At 40.9% G+C, this 24,235-nt stretch overlaps 1 protein-coding gene and 1 pseudogene across 16 annotated transcripts in view; one reads left to right on the forward strand and one right to left on the reverse strand.

The window, feature by feature from the left end:
• The window catches only part of Tlk2 (tousled like kinase 2), a 107,536-nt gene that overhangs the window by 77,116 nt on the left and 6,185 nt on the right, over positions 1–24,235 (forward strand). For all 16 annotated transcript variants that reach the window (XM_076543534.1, XM_076543530.1, XM_015994705.3 and 13 more), the window contains 8 exons: positions 864–930; positions 2,406–2,503; positions 4,389–4,470; positions 7,136–7,227; positions 14,596–14,685; positions 16,747–16,916; positions 18,265–18,403; positions 23,833–23,944. In XM_076543534.1, the coding sequence (XP_076399649.1) occupies positions 864–930; positions 2,406–2,503; positions 4,389–4,470; positions 7,136–7,227; positions 14,596–14,685; positions 16,747–16,916; positions 18,265–18,403; positions 23,833–23,944 (850 nt within the window). The remainder of the gene's footprint in view (positions 1–863; positions 931–2,405; positions 2,504–4,388; positions 4,471–7,135; positions 7,228–14,595; positions 14,686–16,746; positions 16,917–18,264; positions 18,404–23,832; positions 23,945–24,235) is intronic.
• LOC121831934 (U6atac minor spliceosomal RNA) lies at positions 6,022–6,093 on the reverse strand (annotated as a pseudogene).

A 24,235-nucleotide genomic window follows, 5' to 3' on the forward strand; every position in this document is an offset into this window, starting at 1 on the left:
TTCCTTCCTTCCTTCCTTCCTTCCTTCCTTCCTTCCTTCCTTCCTTCCTTCCTTCCTTCCTTCCTTCCTTCCTTCCTTCCTTCCCTCCCTCCCTCCCTCCCTCCCTCCCTCCCTCCCTCCCTCCCTCCCTCCCTCCCTCGTTCCTTTCTTTCTCATTTCCCATTTTTTTACTGGAGTGAAATAGAGTACTAGATACAGGTATTTCTGCAGCTGTGGACTAAATTGCAGCAGCCTTGGAAATGTGTTGTTACTTTTTTACTTTTGTATTTTCTTGTAGTTGAATCTTGAGGCTCTGTTCTGTGGATCTTTGCTGGAATGATAGCTGTGTCCTCTTTTTCCTGGGAATTTAGTATGCATGTAAATAGCAACTTAAACCTTTGAAGTAGATGAATGTGAGGGAGGTAGAAATGGAGAAAACACACCTTTTTTTTTTTTTTTTATTCTTAGGATACAGGATGTATGTTTGGAGTAGGTGTAACTAAGAATTAGTGCTTGTCCATCAAGTCAACCCTTTCTTCTTTGTTCTTTTTACATTCTCATTCAGTAGTTAAAACATTTTGGTAGGTAGGTATTATGATCCATGTAACATGTCACTAAATAGTTCATAAATAATGTAAAAATATGGCTCACATGTTTTTCTTTTTTCTTTCTTCAAATTAAACTTAGGGGTTTTGAGTCTTCTTTACATCTCATCTGAAGTTACTAGTTTCCTTTTGATCTAAGGACTTCAGAATAACTGACTTTTAATCTCATATAAACATGAAACCCACATATGCCCTAGTAGCATACTATGAGTATTTCTGTTCAAATAAGCATGTTATTACCTCATATAATTGACTGACATGGCTACCATTGTTCTTCAGGTTAACCTTAGCAGAATACCATGAACAAGAGGAAATCTTCAAACTCAGATTAGGTCATCTTAAGAAAGTAAGTATAATGGGAAAATGTTTTTCAAGAGATGTAATTTCCACTTTATATAGGATACAGAAATGATTTGGACATTTGGACAAATACAATCATAGCTTTGTATGCTGTAGGAATTCTGCATTGCTGTTCTTACTTTCATACCTTGTAGTATTTTTATTTTTAAATCAGTGCAAGCCACTAAGTGAGAGTATGTTTTACCCCAGTGACCTATCTGTAGAAAATATGTCAATTCATAGAGCTACCCACATGATTGTCCTTAAAGCAGAAATGAAATACACAGAATTAATATGTCTGAGATTGATGGTAGGACTCCTGTGTTAATTTGAATAACATTAGTAGCTCTTATTTCTTGCCTAAAATAACTAAAGAGAATATATTGTACCATCCATATTCTAACACCTAAAAGAATTTGTTGGTGATATTCACTGAGATCTTTTTATTGAGGGTCAGAGATATGGTGTCCCTTTTTGCTTTTTTTGAGACAGTCTTGTTACATAGCCCAGGCTGGCCTTGAACTCAGGATCCTCCTGTCTCAGCTTCCTAAATACTAGGATTACAGGAATGTGGCAGTGTACCTTGCTTATCATTTTCATGTATGTGTGATATGAGGTGATTTTTTTGTTGTTGTTGGGTTGAGGTGCCTCTGTGTGTGTTTGTGTGTGTGTATGTGTGTGTGTGTGTGTGTGTGTGACAGTCAGAGAGAGAGAGAATATGAACCCAAGGTTTTAAGGATGCTAGACAAGTGCTTTACCATAGACTCAACATCTCTAGCCCAAAAATATAATTGTAGAATGTAAATTTTTTTTAAGCTCTTATGTTGAGCAGCCCAGGTGCTGGAGAAATGGCTTCGCTGTTAAGAGAGTTTAAGAGAACTTACTGCTCTTTTAGAGGACCTGAGTTTGGTTCCCAGCATGTCTGGCTGCTCAAAACTGCCTGTAACTTCAGTTCCAAAGATCTGATGTCCTCTTCTGTTCCCTGCTGTCACCTACACACATGGCATGCACATAGAGAGAGATACATACACATACATAAAAAACAAACACTTAAAAATTTCAACAGCCCATACATAATTGGTGGATGCTATTTATGATGCTGGTGGTCAGTTAAAATCTAATAAATTGTTACTTGTGTTGACATTAGTTTTCGTATATCACTCACACACACAGAGTTCTTAGATGTTAAATTTAAATTAGTGGAATTTAAGGTATCAAGTATAATCTATACCAAAAGTAGAGAATCCAACGACAAACCAGACTCTTGAGAGGTTTTGCAAAGCCTGTATGTACATGCATAAAGCATTCCTGGAGACTTACCAGAGGTCACATCTGAGGAGTGGGTGATGGAGTAGCAGGTTGACTAACTTTTCCAGTGTAGAATGTCTTCTGTTTGTTTTTACACGTCAAATAGATGTCATTATTTTTAAATGAAAAGGTAAAGTTCGCTGGATTCTGAGCTTTTTTTCCCCCCCTTTTCAGGAAGAAGCAGAAATCCAGGCAGAGCTGGAAAGGCTAGAAAGGGTTAGAAATCTACATATCAGGGAATTAAAAAGGATACATAATGAAGATAATTCACAGTAAGCAACTTGGGGTATAATGGGCTGGAGGTTGCTGAATATTTATTTTATGACGTATTGTCTAGAACAACGTTTTTACTTAAAATTTGCCAAATGAATCTAAAGTATATTTAGTTCCTTTTTAGGATATAAATTTTATGAACAAAATTATAATCTTTGTATTAAAAAGTAAGTTTATATCTGTATCTGTACAGCATTTTACATGCGTAGAGTTCACACAGTACAGCGTGGCAGCTGTCAGGGTGGGTGGGGTATGGCTTATAGACATAGCGATGGGGCCTTGAGAAGCGGAAGCATTGGCCACAGTGGTGCTGTAGAAAGGTGAGATCACGTCCATTTTCTGAGTAAGTAAAACTAGTCAGACTCTTCTATTTACCACATTAATTAGAGTCACGCTCACCTTTGTTTATGTGACTAAAATCAGGGAAAGTAGCTTACACGTGGGAAATGGCTTTGTCCCTGATTAGTTCTTTCCTCGTGTGTTGCGGAGGCTGTAATTAATATTTTTTTTTTCATGTAGCTATAGCTTGAAGATTTTTGTTTGACCGTGTGAACCATGACCATTATTCTGTCAAGTGGGAGGTACCAGCGCTTAGCATTTCCTGTGACCTTTATGTATCAGGAAGGAGTCTAAGTGCCCTTTGATCTCACAATTAATCCTCATAACAACCCCATAATCTTGCGTACATCAATCAGGAAACAAGTTAGAGAAATGAAGTTAATTTGACCAGAAGCCCAAATGAAGAGTCAAATATAGATCTAGTTAATTTAAACTTCCATGTAATACTATTATCTCTCTCCCATAGGTACACTGCTTTCTTAAATTCAAAATAAAGGAATTTCAGCATTAATGGGGAGACTGTTTAAGATATTCTTTTTTTTTTTTTTTTTTTTTTTTTTTTTGAAGTACTGGGGTTGAAGTGTAAGGCCTCATGCAAACTAGGCCTGCAGTCTACTGCCAAGCGATCTCCCTAGTTATCTTTCTACTTCTGATTTTGAGATAGGGTCTCACTGTATAGCCCTTGCTGGCCTTGAGCTTTCTCTCATTTTCCCTCTGCCTCCAGAGCGCTGGGATCATAGTGCATGCACTACTGGAAGAGTCTCTTTTGGGAATACATTGTGTCCTAGACTTAGATTTACCATAATGGACTTATCTAAAGAGGGAAAAATGAGTTGGGTTGCTTGGAACACATCTATATGTATTTCAAGCACTTGGGAAGCTAAAGCCAGAATATAATGAGACCCTGTCTCGAAACCAATAAAGGCGGGCCGTGATGGTGCATACCTATTACCCCAGTGCTCAGCAGGCTGAGGCAGGAGGATTGGGAGTTCTAGGCCAGAGTATGCCCTGTCCCCAAAAACTCAATTAGCTGGGTATGGTGGTACACAACTTTAATCCCAGCATTTGGGAGCTAGAGGCAAGTGGATCTCTGTGAGTTCAAAATCGGCTTGGTCTACATAGTGAGTTCCAGGCCAGCCAGGGCTACATAGTAAGACCCTGTCTCAAAATGGGGGTGGGGTGGTAAATTCATATAAAATACATGAAGTACTTTATCTTTAAGGCAATATAAAAATACTTTGGAACTTTATGCGGTTTTAAATTGCTAAGAAAAAGGAAGGAGATCAAAAACGGCCCCAAGTTTAGATGTGGCTACTGAGACTAGAACCAGTGTCAGGCTTCAATAGCTGTTACTGTTTATTATAATTGCATTGTTTCTTTGAGCTGGGTACTTTGTGCTCATAGTTCATAATATTGGTATCAGTTGTCAAATTCTGAGCAGTGGCTTTATAACAAATCATTTATTGTTGGAGATATTATAGCAATGTTGGAATATGGAAGACTATCGTCTTTGACCTCAGGATGTTACATATTCCGTTTCCACAGATTTAAGGATCATCCAACGCTAAATGACAGATATTTGTTATTACATCTTTTGGGTAGAGGAGGTTTCAGTGAAGTTTACAAGGTAAGTAGAAACAACTGGGTACGAAGGGTAATACCAGTTTGTGGACATTTTCAATACTAAGAACTGTGCAGTTTTATCTGTAGTTTTAAATTCAAAGCTTTATGGACTAAGATCTTTAGGAAAATTGCTTCCAATAAATTTCTTATCTTGTTTTTAAGACATTTTCTTTTTTTTTTCATTTTTATTTTATTTTTTCTGTTATCAGCTTGATACAGTATAAATTCTTATCCTAATAGTGAAATGTTTCATTGAGGCTTGCCCAGTAATTGAATAAAACCAAAACTTATTATAAGCCACAGTCATCCTAGGTTCCCCCCTGTTATATAGCCTCCCTGGATATTTTCACACTTTAGCCTAGACTGGCTCTAAAATCATAGTGGAATTCAGGATGTCCCCAACTCTTGGCAGTTCTCCTGCCTCAGCCTTCCAAGTATAGTACCACATGTGGCTGCTTCGGTCATTTGTAAGTGTCTGCACCAATGGCATTAAGTTCATTCACAAGTGTTGTGGACCTGTTCGCACTGTGTACCATGGCTGTACCTTTAGGGCAGTGCTGAGCTGATCTGCAGTAGGTTATTCACACTTAGTCCTGCTTTGAAAGTCTGTGCTGGTCAGTCTGACTGACAGGCTCATGCTCACCTTTTGTTTGCAAGTAACGGGTGAGCTTGGATGACACAGTTATCCTGGCTCCTTAGGAAGAGTTGTGAGCAGGGAGGCCTTTGTTAGCTTATTGAAGGTTTGTGTACCAGCTTACCACGGTCACCTGTGTAGTGACCATTTTGTAAGAAAACCTTTGTCTTCCTTCCTTCCTTCCTTCCTTCCTTCCTTCCTTCCTTCCTTCCTTCCTTCCTTCCTTCCTTCCTCCCTCCCTCCCTCCCTCCCTCCCTCCCTCTCCCTCTCCCTCTCCCTCTCCCTCTCCCTCTCCCTCTCCCTCTCCCTCTCCCTCTCCCTCTCCCTCTCCCTCTCCCTCTCTCTCTCTCTCTCTCTTTCTTTCTTTCTTTTTTTTTTTTCGGTTTTTCGAGACAGGGTTTCTCTGTGTAGCTTTGTGCCTTTCCTGGAACTCCCTTGGTAGCCCAGGCTGGCCTTGAACTCACAGAGATCCGCCTGGCTCTGCCTCCCAAGTGCTGGGATTAAAGGTGTGCGCCACCACCGCCCGGCTCTTTTTTATTTTTTTAAGCAAACATTTAAAAACAGTAGTTAGCTATGACAAAGTGGACTGCAGTGCCTTGACCAATGCCTGTTAATAAGGCCTGAAGCTTGGCTTTTCTTTTCTTTTTTTTTTTTTTTTTTTTTGGTTGTGAGCCTAGCCTTTAATGGCTGAGCCATCTCTTTTTAAAAATTTAATTTATTTATTTTTACATAGTAAGAACATTATTATTATTATTATTATTATTATTATTATTTACATGCAGGCAAAACATTTATTTATTTATTTTTCATCTGTTCAGAGAGCTGTGTTTTACTTAAGTTGTGTAAGTGAGATTCCTATTCATCTTCCCCTTCACTGTTTGATTTACGGCAGACATTTTTCTATATTCTAATCCATAATCTAAAAAGATCTTAGCCGGCCTGAGGCTTTTCAGTCCTTGTCAGGGCCGTGCTAACCTCTCCTTTCATAAACACTTCCTCCCACAGATAAGTTCTGTTCAGATTTTTCTGCCCTTTTTGTTGGCTTTGGTAAGTGTTAGTGCTCTCACAGACTAGGTGCGATATAACCTAGTTTTTTACATCTTGAAATGGTTTTTAGAGTAAAGCCATAGTGGTATATATTCTGTAGAGCATGAGAAAAGTGTATTTGTTTCATTTCTGTGAAGCAGGTTTTTCCATTATATACTCATTTCTCTTTAGCCTGGGTGACAAGTCCCTTGTTTCATAAATAGCCCCTGGTTTGGACATGGCTTTCCTAGAGAGGCACTGGGGAGATGGTGGAACAGTGATCACCTCTGTTCCTGGGGCATGCTGTGCACCCGTGCCTGTGTGTGCATTTGTGGGAACTGGTAGAGAAGCATTGCTTGCCCAGTGCTGAGCCTGCCACACTGCTGCTCTTCAGGAAAGCCACTGTTGGCATTAAGACTTTGCTTTACTCAGTACAGAGACATGGCACCAAATGGAAGGTTGAGAGTTTTGGTTTTGTTTTGTTTTGTTTCTGTTTCTATTTTAGTAAACACAACATACTGAGTTATGGGATACTTTGTGAATGGTCATACCAATGACCATATCCAGCTGGGTTGTTTTCTATAGGAAGCAATCTGTGTGTATCCCAGGATTTCAAACGTAGAGAGACAGTGTTGACACATGAGCTCCCCAGGCTGAGGGTGAGAGAGAATCTCGGGAGAAAGGTCCCAGATGAGGCCCTCATGACATCCAGAGCAAGCATTGTTGGGAGGAAGCGTGAGGGCATGGGTTGGCTTTCTGCCTGTGGTGTTTGCTTGAGTTTGTCTTCTGAATCTCACGGTGCCAGTGTGTCTGGAGACTTCTGAATTATCTAATCACAAGTTTCAGGAAGAAGGTTTCAACACTGGAACAAGTATGGCGGGTGTCATCTGCTGCCGCTTTCATTGAATGGTGTGCTTTGTGCTGATCTGTTAAATAGAAGCTGCAAGTCAGTTCTCTGTAATTCTTGTGGGTGTTTATGTAAAATATAATTTATTCCTTTTTTTAATAGGCATTTGATCTAACAGAGCAAAGATATGTAGCTGTGAAAATTCACCAGTTAAATAAAAACTGGAGAGATGAGAAAAAGGAGAATTACCACAAGTAAGTGATGCTGAAGTGCTTGATTTTTCCACACTCATTGATGGGAGCTATGGTTCGTGCGTCGTGGAAGAGCTTTGGATGAGTTCTTGTTGCTTTTCTTTCATCTTCCTAACTGTTCCAGCAAGGGAAATACACTCCATATCTTACCCATTAGATGAGTTCTAAATTTAAATGCAGCCATCCCTCAATCTGAAGGCCGTACTTCTAATCCCCCCTTCTGTTGTCTCTAAACAAAGCTACAGTAAACAAGGAAGGTACCAGAAACCATTGTTTGTCTGTAGAAACTCATGAGAATGCCTGGTGGTCTGGAAAGCTAAAAGGATGGAGTCCTGGTGTGCCTCAGTGGCGCATGCTTGACTTCAGCCTCTCAGTACTTTGTTCTTTCTTTCCCTCACCTGTCTGTTTGCCCATCTCAAAATTCTGTGGTTTTAGTGCTTCACTTTCTGTGGCTGCCTCTCAAGAATGCCAGTAAAGTGGTAGTCCTTCTTTGTCCTTGGGACTGAGGGGTTAAGGGGGTGGTTTCCTCAGATTAAATAATTACTACATATGCAGCTGTGGATATCTTTGTTCCACTAATGTCAGGTTTTGCCATATTCCCTCCTCAGCTTCCAAACACTGGAGTTCATGGCTCATTTGCATTGGAAGCTCCAGACTTAATTTGCTATTAGGTTTCCCACTGAGCAGTTTTGTCTCCTTGAGGTAGATACAAGTATTGAATGAGACAGGTTCTGTCCCTGAAAGGAGGAGACAAGCCCCTTTGACAGTAACAAATGCTTCCTGTTCTGGAGACAGCCTTGGGGGTCTGCTCTTTTTTCCTCATAAGACTTTGGAGGAGAAAAAAAAATAGAGATTGAAGAAGCCTTTTAGTTAACTTCTAAGTCTTAAAAGGAAAATCATATATTTCCTCAACAAACAGTTCTTCATGCCTGGACTGGGACAGCTATTGCCTTAGACCTGTTGTACAGCAGGGACCTCAAAGTCTGTCTGTTCCACACTGATTGGTAGCAGAGCTCAGCGGCACGTGAGGAAAGCAGGCTTTGATATATGCCTTGTGCACAACTCCCTGTGTGCACAGCTCCTGTGACAAGCAGCTGCAGGCCAGATGTTCCTGAGGAGCCAGATACATTATTAAAAGTGCATTCCAGTCACTTGACATCGGGGATGAATGGCATGCAGTAGTGAATGCCAGGAACACTTCAGAGAAGGAAAACCACATGTTCTGACCAGTTATTAATGAAAATTGTCCTTGTTGTATTGAGACTTGTAGGGATGGTCAAGGCTGTTAAACCAGGACATGCACCTCTGTAGGTACCCTATAGATACCCTTGGAGCCTGCTCTTCAGCTTACCTGTGTATTGACCACTGTAAAATAGTTGGTTCTAGGGACCAAGTATGGTCAACCTTGAGAACATAGTTTCTGTGCTGGGAATTGTATGTATTTTGCCAAGTCATAGACTCCAGATCTAGCTTTTAGACTGACCTTAAGAGAATTGTAATATTGGATACCAGAGTGACTTTGGAAGGTTATCTAGCTCATCTGGCCTTCTGAAATGGATCAAAGCTAGGTCCTGGTCCCTCCTTGACATACTTGGCAAGCAGTTTGAGCCCTGATGGTCATAAATTGAGGTTTTCTGTTTCAGTTTTACTTCTTTGAGACAGGGTCTCATGACATAGACTAAGCTGGCCTCAAACTTAAAGCAATTCTCCTGCCTCTATGCCTCTAAGAGATAGGATTACAGACATGTGCTACCATGTCCAGCCAATCGATTGTCTTTCTCTCATCTCTCTACTGGAGTTAGGACAAGTGAGGGACTAGAGAGATGGTTCTGGTTACGAGCGCTTGCTCTTGCAGAGATCCTGAGTTCAGTTCCCAGCACCACATTGGGTGGCTTACAACCAACTATAATTCCAGTTCCAGGGCATCTAATACTTGGTTCTGGCCTCTAACATGCGCGCACGCACACACACACACACATACATAGCGCCACCCCAATGCCATGCACAGACTTTCATTCATGCATATAAATAAAAATGAATCAGGGAAGAAAGAGATAGACCAACAAAACAGACACTGCCTCCTTTGTCTACACTTTGCTCTTTAACTAGGGCTGTGTGTGGTCCTTTCACTGTTTCCTCCTTGGGGAACAATGGCACCAGAGAGTGGCTGTGCAGACCTCTGTCAGGGGCCATTTCTCAGTTGACATCCTGAGGAAGGGGTGTTCTTATGACCTGCAGTTGCTTGGGAGAACTCTTCAAAACTTCACCTTTGATTTTACTAAGTGATAGGAAATCCTGCTTTGAACCTTATGCTATAAATAATGGCAAGTTGGGGCTAGAGGGATGGCTCATCAGTTAAGAGCACTTGTTGCTCTTGCAGAGGACCCGGGTTCAGTCCCTAGCAACCACATGGTGGCTCACAATCATCTGTAATTCCAGTTCAATAAGTAAATCTAATTTTTTAAAAAATAGTGAATTGATTGTCATTAACGTCTCTGAACTTGACATAGATCAAGTACATAATAGATTCTGAAGAATGCTCTGATAATTTAGCATTAGGTTAACATTGAAGAGGAAATACACTACAGTGTTGGTAACATTGCCTTGCTATGTAAGGACTTTTAAAATTGTTTTTCCATTGGGGAGATATTTTCCACTTTTGTTTGGAGTAAGATCATTTATTTGGCTCACAATAACCTCGAAGAAGATAAAACCTTATTTTGTTGAATTTTGAGATATATTCCTGTCTTCCTTTTTGGAGTTGGGGGAGGGTGATTGAGACAGGGTCTTATGTAGCCCAGGCTGGCCTTTTACTAGATATGTAGCTGAGGAGGATGACCTATAGCTTCTTGCACCCATCTTCCAAGTAGATTATAAGTCTGTACCGTCACACCCAATTCCTTTCCTTTTTCTGTAAACAAAATGTAGACTTGTTCTATTACCCTTGCGGTATGAACATGACAGATTACTAGATTTCTTTAGTTTGTGTAAGGAGTGGATGAGGTGGAGCTGGGGTGGTGGTGGTGGTGGTGGTGGTGGTGGTGGTGGTGGTGGTGGTGTGGTGTAGTGTGTACAGGTTCATGTGCACATTCATGTGGAGGCTAGCAGTTGACATCAAGTGAGTGCCTTCTCAGTCACTGTCCACCTTAGGGTTTTTTTTAATCCAGAAAATTTTTTAAATTATGGTTGTGTGGGTTTATGTGCATACATTAACATGACATGCGTGTGAAAGGTTAGAAAACAGGCCTTGGGAACCATTTCTCCCCAACCATGGAGGCTCCAGACAGAATTCAAGATTACTAGGTAGCAAGTGCTTTTACTGTTGAGCGTTTCACCACTTCCAACCTCTTTTTTTTGAGACAGTATCTCACTGTATCTGGAGTTTGCCATTTTGGAGGCCTGGCTGGCCAGCAAGCCCCAGGGTCTGCTGCTTGTCTCTCTACCCCTAGCACTGAGGCTCCAGCAACACTGTGTCTGACTTGGCTACATGGGTACTAGGGATTCCAACCTGGGTCCTTGAGTCTGCACAAGAAATACTTTACCCACTGAATCATTTCTTCTTCTTCCCTGCTAGTTTTCTTTAATTCTCCAACACATAATAAAAATTCTACAATAGGAAAAATTACATATTAATCTGTAAAACTAATTTATACCTGAATTCAAATGCTCTTATATACATAATACTTTTCAAACTTTGTAATATAAAAGCAAGCATTCCAGAAATCTAAGTTTACATTGTTCTATAAGAATACAAGGGGGATCTTTACTCACGTGTCTTTTCCACAAGCCTGAGCACCTCTGTCTCTTTACCTTATCTTAATAAAACTCTTGTTAGTGGGGGGCGGGGGGATACAAGGGGGCTGGAGAGAAGGCTTAGTTAGAGGTTAAGCGCACTGGCTCCTCTTCCAGAGGTCCTGAGCTCAATTCCTAGCAAGTACATGGTGGCTCACAGCCATCTATAGTGAGGTCTAGTGCCCTCTTCTGGCATGCAGGCAGAACACTGTATACATAACAAATAAATCTTTAAAAAAAAAAAAAAAGACAAAAGATCCACTTTAGTGTATTAGTTTTCCTGGTTTCTTACTTATAGCCCTTTAATCAATTGGATGCTAAATGGAATGTTGAGTGTAAAGGACACAGGGCAGTCGTGCCTTGCTGAAGGGCAAGCAAGATCCTGTGAGCTTGGCAGGCTCTGTGTTGGGGTTGCTGTTCTAAGGTGCTGCTGTAGCTGGTGAGAACTCAGGGTTATTTGTTGGACACAGGATCTCATTCTGTAGCCCAGATGACCTTGAACTCATGCCATCCTGCCTCATCCTCCTGTGTGCTGCTATTACACGCTTCACTACCACACTTGGCTTAGATGATGAATACTTTGAATGGCACTTTTCTTCCTTTCTTAACTTTCTCTGCCATTCATTTCCTTTGTTTTCTGTACATTTATGAAGAAACTGGTTAATGCTTTGAAATGTACTAAGTGGAAAAGGTACTCAAAGGGGCACATAATTATCATTTAAAAGTATGCTCAACCAGAAATGATTTGAACAGTGATCTCTTTAGTTCATAGCTTTGTGAGGTTTTTGTTTTTTGGTTTTTTTTTAATTTTTTTGTTTTTCGAGACAGGGTTTCTCCGTGTAGTTTTGGCACCTGTCCTGGATTTCGCTCTGTAGCCTAGGCTGGCCTCGAACTCACAGAGATCCACCTGCCTCTACCTCCCGAGTGCTGGGATTAAAGGCATGTGCCACCACTACCCAGCTTGTTTTTTTATTTATTTATTTATTTTTTTTGGTTTTTTCGAGACAGGGTTTCTCTGTGTAGCTTTGCGCCTTTCCTAGAACTCACTTGGTAGCCCAGGCTGGCCTCGAACTCACAGAGATCCGCCTGGCTCTGCCTCCCGAGTGCTGGGATTAAAGGCGTGTGCCACCACCGCCCGGCTGTTTTTTTATTTTTTAATAAACATTTTATTTTACCAAAGATACTATTGCATTGAATCCTAAGTGGAGCTATTTTGGTGAAATGGGGGTTTGAGCCAAGGCTGTGTGTGCTCAGTGCCCACAGCAGTGCATCTCTATACTTACCACTCATGATTAGGAAGCCAGAGTTCAGGGAGCAAGGTTCTCAGTTCCTCACATAGTGTTATTCCTTTGCCTTGGTATGTGCCTGTCACTTCTATATGGGAAGACATAACGAAGAAATGAAGCATTAGAAGCGGCATTGGAGCCAAAAGGAGCATCTTGAAATTAAACCCAAAGTGTCCATTAGGGAAAAACCTGTTGTAGTTACTTGGAGGCTTCTTCTCTCTCCCTCACTTCCCCAGTTTTTTAAATTTTAATTTAATTTTTTTAAGTGTTTAATGTGTGCTTTTTGATATTGGACCATACCACCTTCAGAAACCATCACTATTTTGTTTTTTGTTTGTGTTTTTTTTTTTTTTTTTCCATTCTATAGAAAATTTCTCTTTTCTGACTTCTGCCTTAAACAAAACATCTCAAATGGTACTAAGTTACTTAGTTTCTAGTTACTGTCTGTAAATAAGAACCACTTTTAAAACCTTTTGGTAAATACATGCTATAACCATACTTGTGTGCGTGTGAATGTGAGCACACGCACAGGTACTCTTTCTGTGGTCTCTTTGTCTGTGCATGCATGCAGGCCTCTTACTTGTGTGCAGGTGCTCTTGTGTGTATAGATGGATGTGCATATGTGTGAGCCTGCACGTAAAGACTGGAGGACAGCCTCTGTGTTCCCCAGGAGCTGTCTGTCACCATAGTTTTTAAGACAGGGTCTCTATTTGACCTCGAACTCACAATTAGACTAGGCTGCTTGGCCAGAGAGTCCCAGGGACCCACCTGCCTCTATTTCTCCAGCACTGGGGTCACAGTTATGTGCCACCACACCCAGCTTTTTTGAGCTTGGGTCCTTGTTACTTGCGAGGCAAGTAATTTGTTGACTAAACCATCTCCCCCCTGGCCTCTCTTCTTTCAAAATTTATTATGTGGCTGATATGTATCTCACATATTATATATAGTACAGTTTGTTCATAGTTTTATTATTTTAAACTAGAAAGGTACTTTTTTAAAACTTCTTTAATTACATTTATTTATTTTGGAAGGGGGTGTGCCACAGCACTCTGAGGTCGAAGGACATCTTATGGAAGTCAGTTTTCTCCTTCTACCCTGTGGGTCTCAGGGACTGAACTCAGATTGACAGATTTGGCGGGAATAACCTTTACCTACAGAGCATGTAGTAGCCTAAAAAAGTTTTTGGTGTTGTTTTAAGTGAAGCCATTTGTGGTGGTACATGTTTATAATTGCAGCACTTAAGAGACAGAGGCAGGAGGATTGCCACAAGTTGAGGCCAGTCTGGCTTATATAGTGAGTTCCAGGCCAGCAAGGGCTACATAATGAAACCTTGTCTCAGAAAACCAAATATCAAAAATACTAATATGGTCATCAATGAGTATGCTCAGAGGATATGTTCTAGGACCTCCACAGATAGCAGAGTCTTCAAATAACATATGTAAAATGACATTATACACTTAAACGTAAATACTGAAAAGTCTGTACGTATCCAATACAAGTGCATTTTTAAGTAGTGAAATTTAAAAACAAAAATAAAATAACTGCTAGTTGATTTATCATTTAACTCATTAATTCAAGTAGTTTACAAATTTACTTTGACCCCAGATTATCAACATGCAGGTAGGAAGTACCTTGTTTTGTTTTTCTTTGCGTGCATGCCTGTGCACATGGTGTGCATATGACTGTGTACATTCGGAAGCCCAAAGTAGATATCAGTAATCATCCTCCATCATCACTCTTCTACCTTATTTTATGAGCTAGGGTTTCAGTCAAACCCAGAACTTGTGATCTGCTAGTGTTGTTGCCAGCTTGCTCTAGGATTTTGTGTATCCGTCTTCTGAGGTTGGTGTGCAGATGGACTGCCGCCATGCCTGCAGCATTTGTGTGGTACTGGAGCCCACACTCGGGTCCTCATGCTGGTACAGCAGGCAAGCACAGCCAGGAAGCAATCTCCCTAGACCCTGGAAGCATCGTTTTAGAAGAGAGGAAAAGACTGTAATTTTTAATATTTGGGAATTAACATAAAAGAGGTGTGGTTGGCACAGAAGGGTCTTGAAAAAGATTGGCATCCATTCATTTAAGAAATATTTGAGCACCTGCTATTTTCTCAGTGGCTAGATAGAAAACATTAGAGAAAATAGAATGCAGAAAGAGTAATTAGATGAGATGACCAGATGGATCTAAATGGAACAAACAAAATGAACATGTGGAAATGGGAAATGGTAGAGGAATTAGGGTGAGTTCTAAAAAGCAAGCCAAGTGCTCTCTTGTTACATTTCCATTCTGTTTACAGGCATGCGTGTAGGGAATACCGGATTCACAAAGAACTGGATCATCCCAGAATAGTGAAGCTATATGATTACTTTTCACTGGACACTGACTCGTAAGTCCTACGCCATTTTTCCTTACCTTATTTTCTTGATTTATTGAGTACTCAGGGAATAGAGCTTAAATCTGGGCCTGTGAAATGCTCTCTAAGTGAACTAAGTTTATTAATTTACAGGCGCATAATCATACATAATTCAGATTTGTATCAGCCAGACATCTTTTGGCTAAAGGACAAGGGCCATTGTATGCTACTAAACATTTTACAACTAGCTTGACAGGGGAAGAGAGAGAGAGAGAAGGTTGATGGCCAATATCTGTGGCATAAGTACTTCTATTATATCCAATTTTAAGGTATCAGCTTAAAAAAATAGACAACTTTATTCTAATTTATATACTATGTGATTCACCCATGTAAAGTACATAATTGAGTGGGTTTTCATGTGTGTCGTAGATCTACAGAGCCATTATCCAAGATTGTTTGAGGACATTTTCATCCTCAGAAGAAAGCTAACCTTTTGACTGTCACTTCTCCATTTTACATTGCCTCTCTTTAAACAGAGACTACTTGCTGTCACCTTTAGATGTCCTGTTCTGGACAGTTTTAATGGTGGAATCATGGAGTCTTTGTGACTGGCTTATTGTATTTGTGTGTTGATAGTTCATCCCTTCTTATAGCCAGATTACATTCTGCTGTGTGGATTTATCACACTTTGCTTAGTCTTACAAATAGTTAGCTAACCAGCTGACAACAAACTCCAGAAAGTATAGCAGCCAGTCCTTAGGAATTGGTTCGGTTGATACTGACATGCGGCTAGCGAGGGAGCAAGTGTCAGCTGTTGAAGAGAGCTCTGCCCCACTGTAGAGACTGATGAACCTCATGAGCAGCAGTGTCTTGTTACCCTAGAACAGGAGGATTGACGTCATACATGTAAAGCTATGATACTTGTAAAGCTAGCCCAGGGCTGCAGGTTGGAATGCAGGTTCATGGGCATTTTAGAATTGGGATTTAGATTTTAGAATTGGGAGGGGTCTTAGGGGTCAGCTTTCTTGATGTTTAGACCGATTTTTGAATATCAGAAAAATGAAATGACTTGCGAGAGAGTGCTCTTGATAATCCTGTATATAACAACATACAGGTCAGTGAGCTTCAGAGCCTTTGGGTTTTCAGGGCTGACGGGTATTCCAGCATCTGGACACTCACTTTGCTGCAGTCAGGCTGAGTCAGGAGAACGTAAGAAGCCTTAGGTCTGGTATTCCCTCGGTCTCCCAAGGCAGTGAGTGTCCAGGAGTTTGGGTCTGTTCACCCAGCAGCTCTCAGACAACTAGCCCACGTGTAGATACATCTAAGAATTCCATGTTCTCTATGGAAACATGACTTGTCCCTTCTCCTACATGCTCAGACTTCCCCCTTTCACTAGGGAGCCTTTGGATCAAGTATACCCCTGTGTGTGTCGGGAGTAGGGCTCAAAAAAGGAGTGTTCTTAAAGACCAAGGGTGAGAGCCTTGGTCAAGTCTCCACAGGCTGTGGTTATTATTTGCTTTCAGTGACTCCTTGAATACTAGAGAGACTCTCCTAAAATATAAGTACTACAACTACTTTGAAAATAAAAAGAATGACTTGAATTCTCTTTTGGTTTCAATTGTATACACGTTCCACCGTAATGGTATTTCCTACTACTCTTGTTTTTCCTGTTGTTCTTTTTAGCACAAACAAGTCACACTGTTGTTTAGAACATCTTCTGAGAGTCACTTGGATATATAAAGGTTTATTTATTTCCAGCTTGCTTGTGGGCCAAAGAATCAGTCCACTGAGTACAATAAGAGACCCTGCTATTATAAGTGGGTGGCTAGCTCAAATCTAGTTCTGGTCAGTGCTCTTAGACGAGATGGGCCACAGTGAACTCTGGCACGGTTGATGCCAGTGTGGTGATTAGAGAGGCTGTCTCCAAGAGAGCAAGCACTTCTCTTCCTGGGAGCCCTCTGGCAGCTGATGATGAATAGAGAGAGGAGCGTTTAGGAGTGAGACGTGTAATACCCGAGTCTTGGCTGGGAGTGGTTTGGACAGCTGTAATCTGCTCCTTACTCCACTGTTAAATGCCGGTTTATGTGTCTTCAGGTTTTGTACAGTATTAGAATACTGTGAAGGAAATGATCTGGACTTCTACCTGAAACAGCACAAATTAATGTCGGAAAAAGAGGCCCGATCCATTATTATGCAGATTGTGAATGCTTTAAAGTACTTAAATGAAATAAAACCTCCCATCATACACTATGACCTCAAACCAGGTATGACTAAGTTTTAGGAGACATTATTAATGGAATTTCAGTCTTTTAAGTGACTTGTAAGTTTATTGAGTCAAAGAATTTGACAGGAGCCAAGAAGGATGCCTGGGTGGGTGTGGGAAGAAAGGAGTCCTGGCTACCCAGTGCTGGATGGGTGGGTTGGATTAAATTCTCTGGAGAAACAATGCCTTTGTGTGCGGAACCAGGAAAATTCATGATGTCATTTAGAAATAACTGTTGTGGCAAGTTCCATTTTGTTTTTCCCATTACTCACACTATGAAGCAGTTCCTTTGTCTCAGGTCTCCCTGATCTGTACATGTATGCCTCATTTCCTTAAGTCCCAGCAGGTTTTCATCTTTTTGAATTTTCATTTAACTTGGTAGTCATCAGGAAAAAGCAAGGAGCTTTTTAATCCCTTATTTTTTGCTGTCTTCAGCTGGTGTTTTGTTGTGGTGGTGGTGGTGGTTTTGGTGTGTGCATGCCTCATGTAGATGGCTCTAAAGCAGCAGAATGTGGGTATTAAGAACCTAGTTCTGGGCTGGAGAGATGGCTCAGAGGTTAAGAGCACAGGCTGCTCTTCCAGAGGACCTGAGTTCAATTCCCAGCAACCACATGGTGGCTCGCAACCATCTGTAATGAGATCTGGCATCCTCTTCTGTCATTCAGGCATACATGCAGAACACTATATATGTAATAAATAAATAAATAAATATTTTTTTAAAAAAAAAACCTAGTTCTCATCATCTCCTTTAGGCAGGGTTTTTGACTGCCTTGCTCTTCTGGTAGCTGTATATAAAAGCTGGCCACTCACTGTTGTTCATGCTCTGTTCTGATGCAGTTGACATGACTGAAAAATCATTTCTAACCAGGTGATTTTGTGTCAACGATGGCTGCTGTGTGACCATTTTCTATCATTGAAGTCACCACAGTTTCCTGCCGTAGGAGCTCTAGGGGGCGCTCTGGCACCATGTTTGGCTCCCAGGCATGTTTTCTTTGTATGTCCTTCCCCCCCTCCCACCTCCCCCGACATTGCTGCTCTAAGCCTGCTAGCACAGAGAGCACATCGAAAGGTCATGTGACATTTTCCCACCTTTTTCTTTTTTTAAACCCAACTGTATAAGTGATATTTTACTTTGGCAAGTCATTTTTATTTCCAGTGCCCAGAGTGGATTTTGGCACATTAAACAGGCAATTCTTAGAAAATAAAAGTTGTCTGCAGACACTGTGGCTTCTCCCTGTGTCCAGAGTTAGATTACTTTATTCCAGAGACCTAGAGTTCACTTGTTCCTTCCTGTGTGTCTTTTCTCAATGAAGAAGTCTGTTTATTCATGGAGGTTTTTATCTTTTTAGGTAATATCCTTTTAGTAAATGGTACAGCATGTGGAGAGATAAAAATTACAGATTTTGGTCTTTCCAAGATCATGGATGATGATAGCTACAATTCAGTGGATGGCATGGAGCTAACATCACAAGGTGCTGGTACTTATTGGTAGGTATTCAGGAGATCTGCCAAGTGGGCTGCTGGGTATGTGGTTCTGTTGTATTGAATCCTTGGTGATTAATAATTAATCCTTTGTAGTTTGCTAAAGCAGAAATACCCTGTCTTCTCAGCAGTTTGACTTTTTGTATTAATTTGTCTTATATTTTTTTCTGTTCCTGAAAATCTGTGAGAGAACACTTGTGTAATCTGGTCCTTGGAGATGCATGTGTCTTACACAGTGCTAGCTGTACAAGCCAGTAGAGAATAAGCTTGTTCATATGTCTAAAAGAATGGCCCTGGATTCTTTACAGTTCAAGTAGAGCCTCTGCTTGTCTTAATGGGATAAGGGATTTGTTTCTAGGATGATGAACTGTCAAGTCAAGAGTTAAGAATTAAGGAGTTGTGAAAATCAGGATGGGAACAAAAATTAAAAAAAAAAAAATTCACAGTATCCCATAAAATCTCCACATGAAAAAGTGAGCACAGAACCCCTCCCCCCCAAAAAAAGGCCAGGCGGTGGTGGCACATGCTTTTAATCCCAGCACTCAGGAGGCAGAGGTGAGTTTATCTGTGAGTTTGAGGCCAAGCTGGTCTACAGAGTGAGTTCCAGGATAGCCAGACTGTTTCATAGAGAAACCCTGTCTCGAAAATAAAATCAAAGAAAAAAGAAAAAGTGAGCACAGTTTAGCAGAATTGTACATGTCTGTTAGCCATGTCCTAAAGATTTGGAGGCTGCTTCTTCCTACTGTACTCTGTGTCACCCTTCTTCAGCTTTCTCCAGCTAGCTCTGCTTCTTCATAGCTCTGGGAGCGCTCCGGCCTGCTACTGGCTTTTCACTATTAGTTTTACAGTGAGAAGCATAAAGCATACCTGTGCCTGGGGCCTGTAACTTTATAATTATAATTTTATAGTTTTATCCCCTTCTGAGGTGGTCACCTAAAGCCACATCCTGCTTTAAGTGATTAACCTAAAGAAGCCTCCATAGGATAGGTAGGTAACATGCCGATGTACCCCAGCCTCTCAGAAGGCCCTGGTTTGAATTCTGTCTAGGAATGAGGGGCCCTATGAGGAAGCAGATGAAAGAGGCATGCCATTCAGAACATGTGGAGTGAACCCTGTTCTGCTTAGCTGAGCCTGCTGATTGTTAGGTGGGCAGTGAGCTGCTTTCTGTTGCTCTTTGTGCTTGTGGAAATGGTACCTATAGTCAAGAGTCGAGCCCTAAATTAAAACTTTGAATTTCTAGGTTTAAAATAGAAGTTACATTTATAGTGTTTACTCACTATGGTGGCTATTGTGGGTTAGTCTCCCTGTCGCTAAGTGACACAAAAAATGCATCCAGTTGGTGGTTTTGGGAAAGAGGTCTGTTGGCAGAAGTTTCCCTGTGCTGGCAGCCGCTCTCAAACCATTCAGAATCTTAATATTAACTATAACTGCCCAGCCAATAGCCCAGGCTTGTTACTAACTAGCTGTCACATTTTAAGTTATTCCATATTCCTTATTTACACTCTGTCACATTACAGTACCTTCCTTAGCATAGCACGTTCATCTCCTGCTCCCTCTGTGTCTGGCTGGCAACTCTAGACTCTGCCCTTCTTCCCAGAATTCTAGTCTGGTCTCCTGCCCAGTCAGCTTCTTTATTAAACCAATCACAGCATAATTTTCAGAATTTGATATTCAATAATCACAATGTACAGAAGGATTATGCCACAGCAGAGTTCATTGGCACTTGTGCTTGAGTTTTGTGCTTATTAGTTTGTTCTTTTTTAAAAAGTGTAGTCAGTCTGTGTCCCACACTCACTCTCTCTCCCTTACATTTAAAATAGCTATTAAAAAATAATAAAATATGCAAGGTGTAAGAGTGCACACTTTAATCCCAGTACTAGGAGGCACAAGCAGGTAGATCTCCATGAATATAATTAGTCAGACTGTTTTACATAACAAGTTCTAGGTTATCCAGGCTAATAGTGAAACCCTGAGACTCTGTCTCAAAAATCAAGAATTCAAAACAATGAAGATGATGCTATCGTTATTTCATTGCTACCTAGTACTGTTTTTGCCAATCTATAGAAATTCAGCAATTAAAAATCATAATCTTTACCCCAAAGTAGCTTATTAGATGATGTAGAAAGCTATGTATATGAGCAAAGATTAGCCGTGTGATGGCCAATGAAAGTGTGGTTACTTGGTTGTTTGAGTGTTCCTTCTACTTTAATTATAGTATTAATTTGAGTATTTTCCATAATGAAAATAGGAGCTGGCCGTGGTAGCACACACCTTTAATCCCAGCACTCAAGAGGCAGAGATAGATGTACCTCTAAGAGTTTGAGGCCAGCCTGGTCTACACAATGAGTTTCAGGACAGCCAGGGCTATGTAGAAAGACCCTGTCTCAAAACAAACAAACAAAAACCCACCAAAATAAAGAAATAAAAGCTTAAGAATTGTACATTGATTAAGATAAATGAGCTGAGGGCTTGAGAGATGGCTTAGTGGTGCAGACTGCTTTCAGTGAAAGCATGAGGACCTGAGTTAGGATTTCAGTACCCACAAAAAATAAAGCAAAGCATGCTCACACATGTCTGCAGTCCGCAGCACTGTGGGGGGCAGAGATGGGAATTACTAGCACCTAGCTCCGGGTTCAGGGAGAGATCCTGTCACAGAGGAATATGGCATAGCCAGGCATGCTGGCACATGCCTTGAATCCCAGCCCTTAAGGCAGAACCAGTGAGTTTGATGCCAGCCCGGTTCAGATAGCCAGTTCCAGGTCAGGTAAGGCTACACAGTGAAACCATGTCTCCACAAAGCAGGGGTAGGAAGAGTAAGTGATAGAGCAGGACACCTGCTAGTCTCCTTATGTGCACAGGTGTGTATACCTACATAGGCCCGTGCCTACACCATACACAAACTCCTGAACATAGGTAAGGTAAATGAGGGGGGCATGGTGGTACATTCCTTTAATTGCAACCCTCAGAAGGCTGAGGCAGGAGAATTGAAGCAAGTGTTACATAAAGAGTCCAAGGGCAGCCTGTGCTTCAAAGTGAGACTCTGTCTCCAAACAAACAATACCAAACGCAGACAAGAGGTAAGTGAGCTCAGATTATGCTTTGAACATTGTTCCTGAGCTTCATTTCTTCCGTATGAGGACTTTTATTGTGATAAAAATGCAGCCGTGCTTTAGCATAGTTTATTATCAGAGGCCTGGTTTCTATAATCCCTCCCAAAGCTCTTCTTAGGAAATAAGAATATTTACTATTTTCAGTATTGTTTGTATGGAAAAACTAGTTTATTTCTTCATTTATAGCTCGAGAAACTGAATTTTACAAGTTGATTTACCAAACATGTACTGTCAGGTTGAAGTACCTTGTACATTACATTCTAATTTTATTTGTGTGTTTGTTTGTTTGTTTCTCAAGACAGGGTTTCTCTGTGTAGCCCTGGCTGTCTTGTAGACCACGCTGGCTTCAAACTCAGAGAGATCCACCTGCCTCTGCTGGGATTAAAGGCGTGCACCACCACTACCTGGCTACATTTCTTAAAAATCTTAAATTTACCACTCTGCCCTTTGGATGAGTTCACCGCCCCTGTTCTTCCCTGCCACCTCCTCAGAAAAAAAATTATGAATACATTTCAGTGGTCATTTTTAGAATCAAAGTTATATTTGTTATTTATGCAAAGCCATATTTAAGTTGATGTGTATTAAAGAACCAGCAACCGTGAAATCAAGGGTCCAGTGAGTGCTGCTTGGAAGAGCTGTTCTCATAATTTTATTCTTCTGCTTACATTTTTATTTCCTCCCCACTCCCCCCATTTTCCTTCATAGTGAATTTAGTGTATTTCAATTTTTAGCATAGTTTATTTTGTTTTGTGTTTTGCTTTGACACTGGAAATCCAACCCACAAACCCACTGCCACCTATCTATACTTTCAGTATATGTCTTAGCTATAAGTATTCATCATAAAATAATCTGGTTCTAGGTTGTCATAATCATCCAGATGTCTGCTATGAAAAAGATGAGAAAATACGGAAGTAAACAAGCTTGACAAGAGATGGTAGATGAGCACAGAAGGATTTAAGTTTAGATTTTTATACGAGAAGCACGGCAGGGGCCCAAATAAACGATCTGTCTGTAGGGTGGACTCTGCTGGCTGAGTCTGCAGAGGTTCTCAGCCTGAAGGTCGTGACCCTCTTGGGAGGCAAACAACCCTTTCACAGGGGTCAAGACCATTGGAAAACACAGATGTTTACATTACAGTTCGTAACAGTAGCAAAGTTACAGGTATGAAGTAGCAATGAAAGTAATGTTATGGCTGGGGTCAGCACATGAGGAACTGTGTTAAAGGGCCGCAGCATTAGGAAGGTTGAGAACCACTGCTCTAGTGTCTTCAGAATTCTGCCTTCCAGCTGAGCTGTGGCTACAATTCCAGGCGTATTTATTTGGTTTCCTAAATGCTCAGAGCTTCTTTCCTTCCACACCATATAATTTTTTGTCCACCATCCCCTAGGTTATTCAGAGACCCGTGATGGGGAGAGAAGGAATTTAGCTGAATGTCTTTGTGTGGCTTTTGCTATACTAATTGTTAGCCTTTCAGCAAGCTATCTCAACCTTAATGTAGAAAAATAAAACCTTTTCTGTTAACTTGGACTTTAATGTCACTCTGGATTTTACATTGGAATTATTTCTGGTAGAGGTTTCCAAAAGAATCTGTCCTCAGAGACCTCTAGATCCTGAATTCATTTGGACTTTAAAACATTCATTAATTTTAGGGGCTGGAAATGCAGCTAATTGAAAGCTCTGATTCAGTCTTCAGCATCCCCCAAAAAATTGATTTTAGTTAAGTCTGAATATTGTAGGCTGAGTGGATAGCTCCGTGGTAGAACATTTAATCGCATGCATGAGACCATTGGTGTGACCCCCAGTTGTCACCGTCACTACAAAATACTGCAACAACAAAATTGTGAATGACACTTGGAGTCAGCACAAGCCTGAGAAAGGAGGCTGGGGGTGAGCTAAGTGAAACTAGAGAGAATATTGACATCTCCATAAGCCGAGAAATAAAACGCTTTAGTGCCACATGAAGAGATTGTCACCTCTGTAAGTTCAAGTGTCCTTTTGTTTACTTGTATATGTTTCTAAGCTGATGGTTGAAATTGAGCGTTTGGCATATGTGTGTGTACACATATATATGTACATTTTATACACACACACACTGTTTGTTTGTTTGTTTGTTTGAGAGACAAGGTCTCTTTGCTTATCTCCGACTGTTCTAGTAGTCACTCCTTGCAGAGAGCCATCTATCTGTGCCCCTCTCTTAATTAAAGGTGTGCGCCGCCATGCCCGGCTGAGTTGTATTTTTAACAAGGTCCTTTATTTTTTCTTTTTGTATATACTTAGAGTTATATATTCATTTATCTGAGTGTTGTTATTTCTGTTTTCTCCTAGGTATTTGCCACCAGAGTGTTTTGTGGTTGGGAAAGAGCCACCAAAGATCTCAAATAAAGTTGACGTCTGGTCAGTGGGTGTGATCTTCTACCAGTGTCTTTATGGGAGGAAGGTGAGGAGGAAGGGATGCATATAGCAGCCTGGGGCCACGTCCACTGCCTCAGTCTGGATTCTGCTTTGCAGTTAATCATTGGGATCCTGAAAGTACTGATTTAAAGAAAAGAAAGGTTTCTCAGTAAATGCTTCGTGGATAGCTACAAATTCCATGCTGGAGGGCATCTACTGAATTCTCCTAAGGAATCAGAGACATGCGTGTTTTACTCTCAAATATAAGATGTGTTGATTCTGATACGTGTGTGAATTCAATGTGAAACAGGGTGGTTTGTTTGTTTGTTTGTTTGTT

Source organism: Peromyscus maniculatus, chromosome 8, assembly GCF_049852395.1.
Source record: "Peromyscus maniculatus bairdii isolate BWxNUB_F1_BW_parent chromosome 8, HU_Pman_BW_mat_3.1, whole genome shotgun sequence".
In the NCBI taxonomy this organism is placed as follows: domain Eukaryota; kingdom Metazoa; phylum Chordata; class Mammalia; order Rodentia; family Cricetidae; genus Peromyscus; species Peromyscus maniculatus.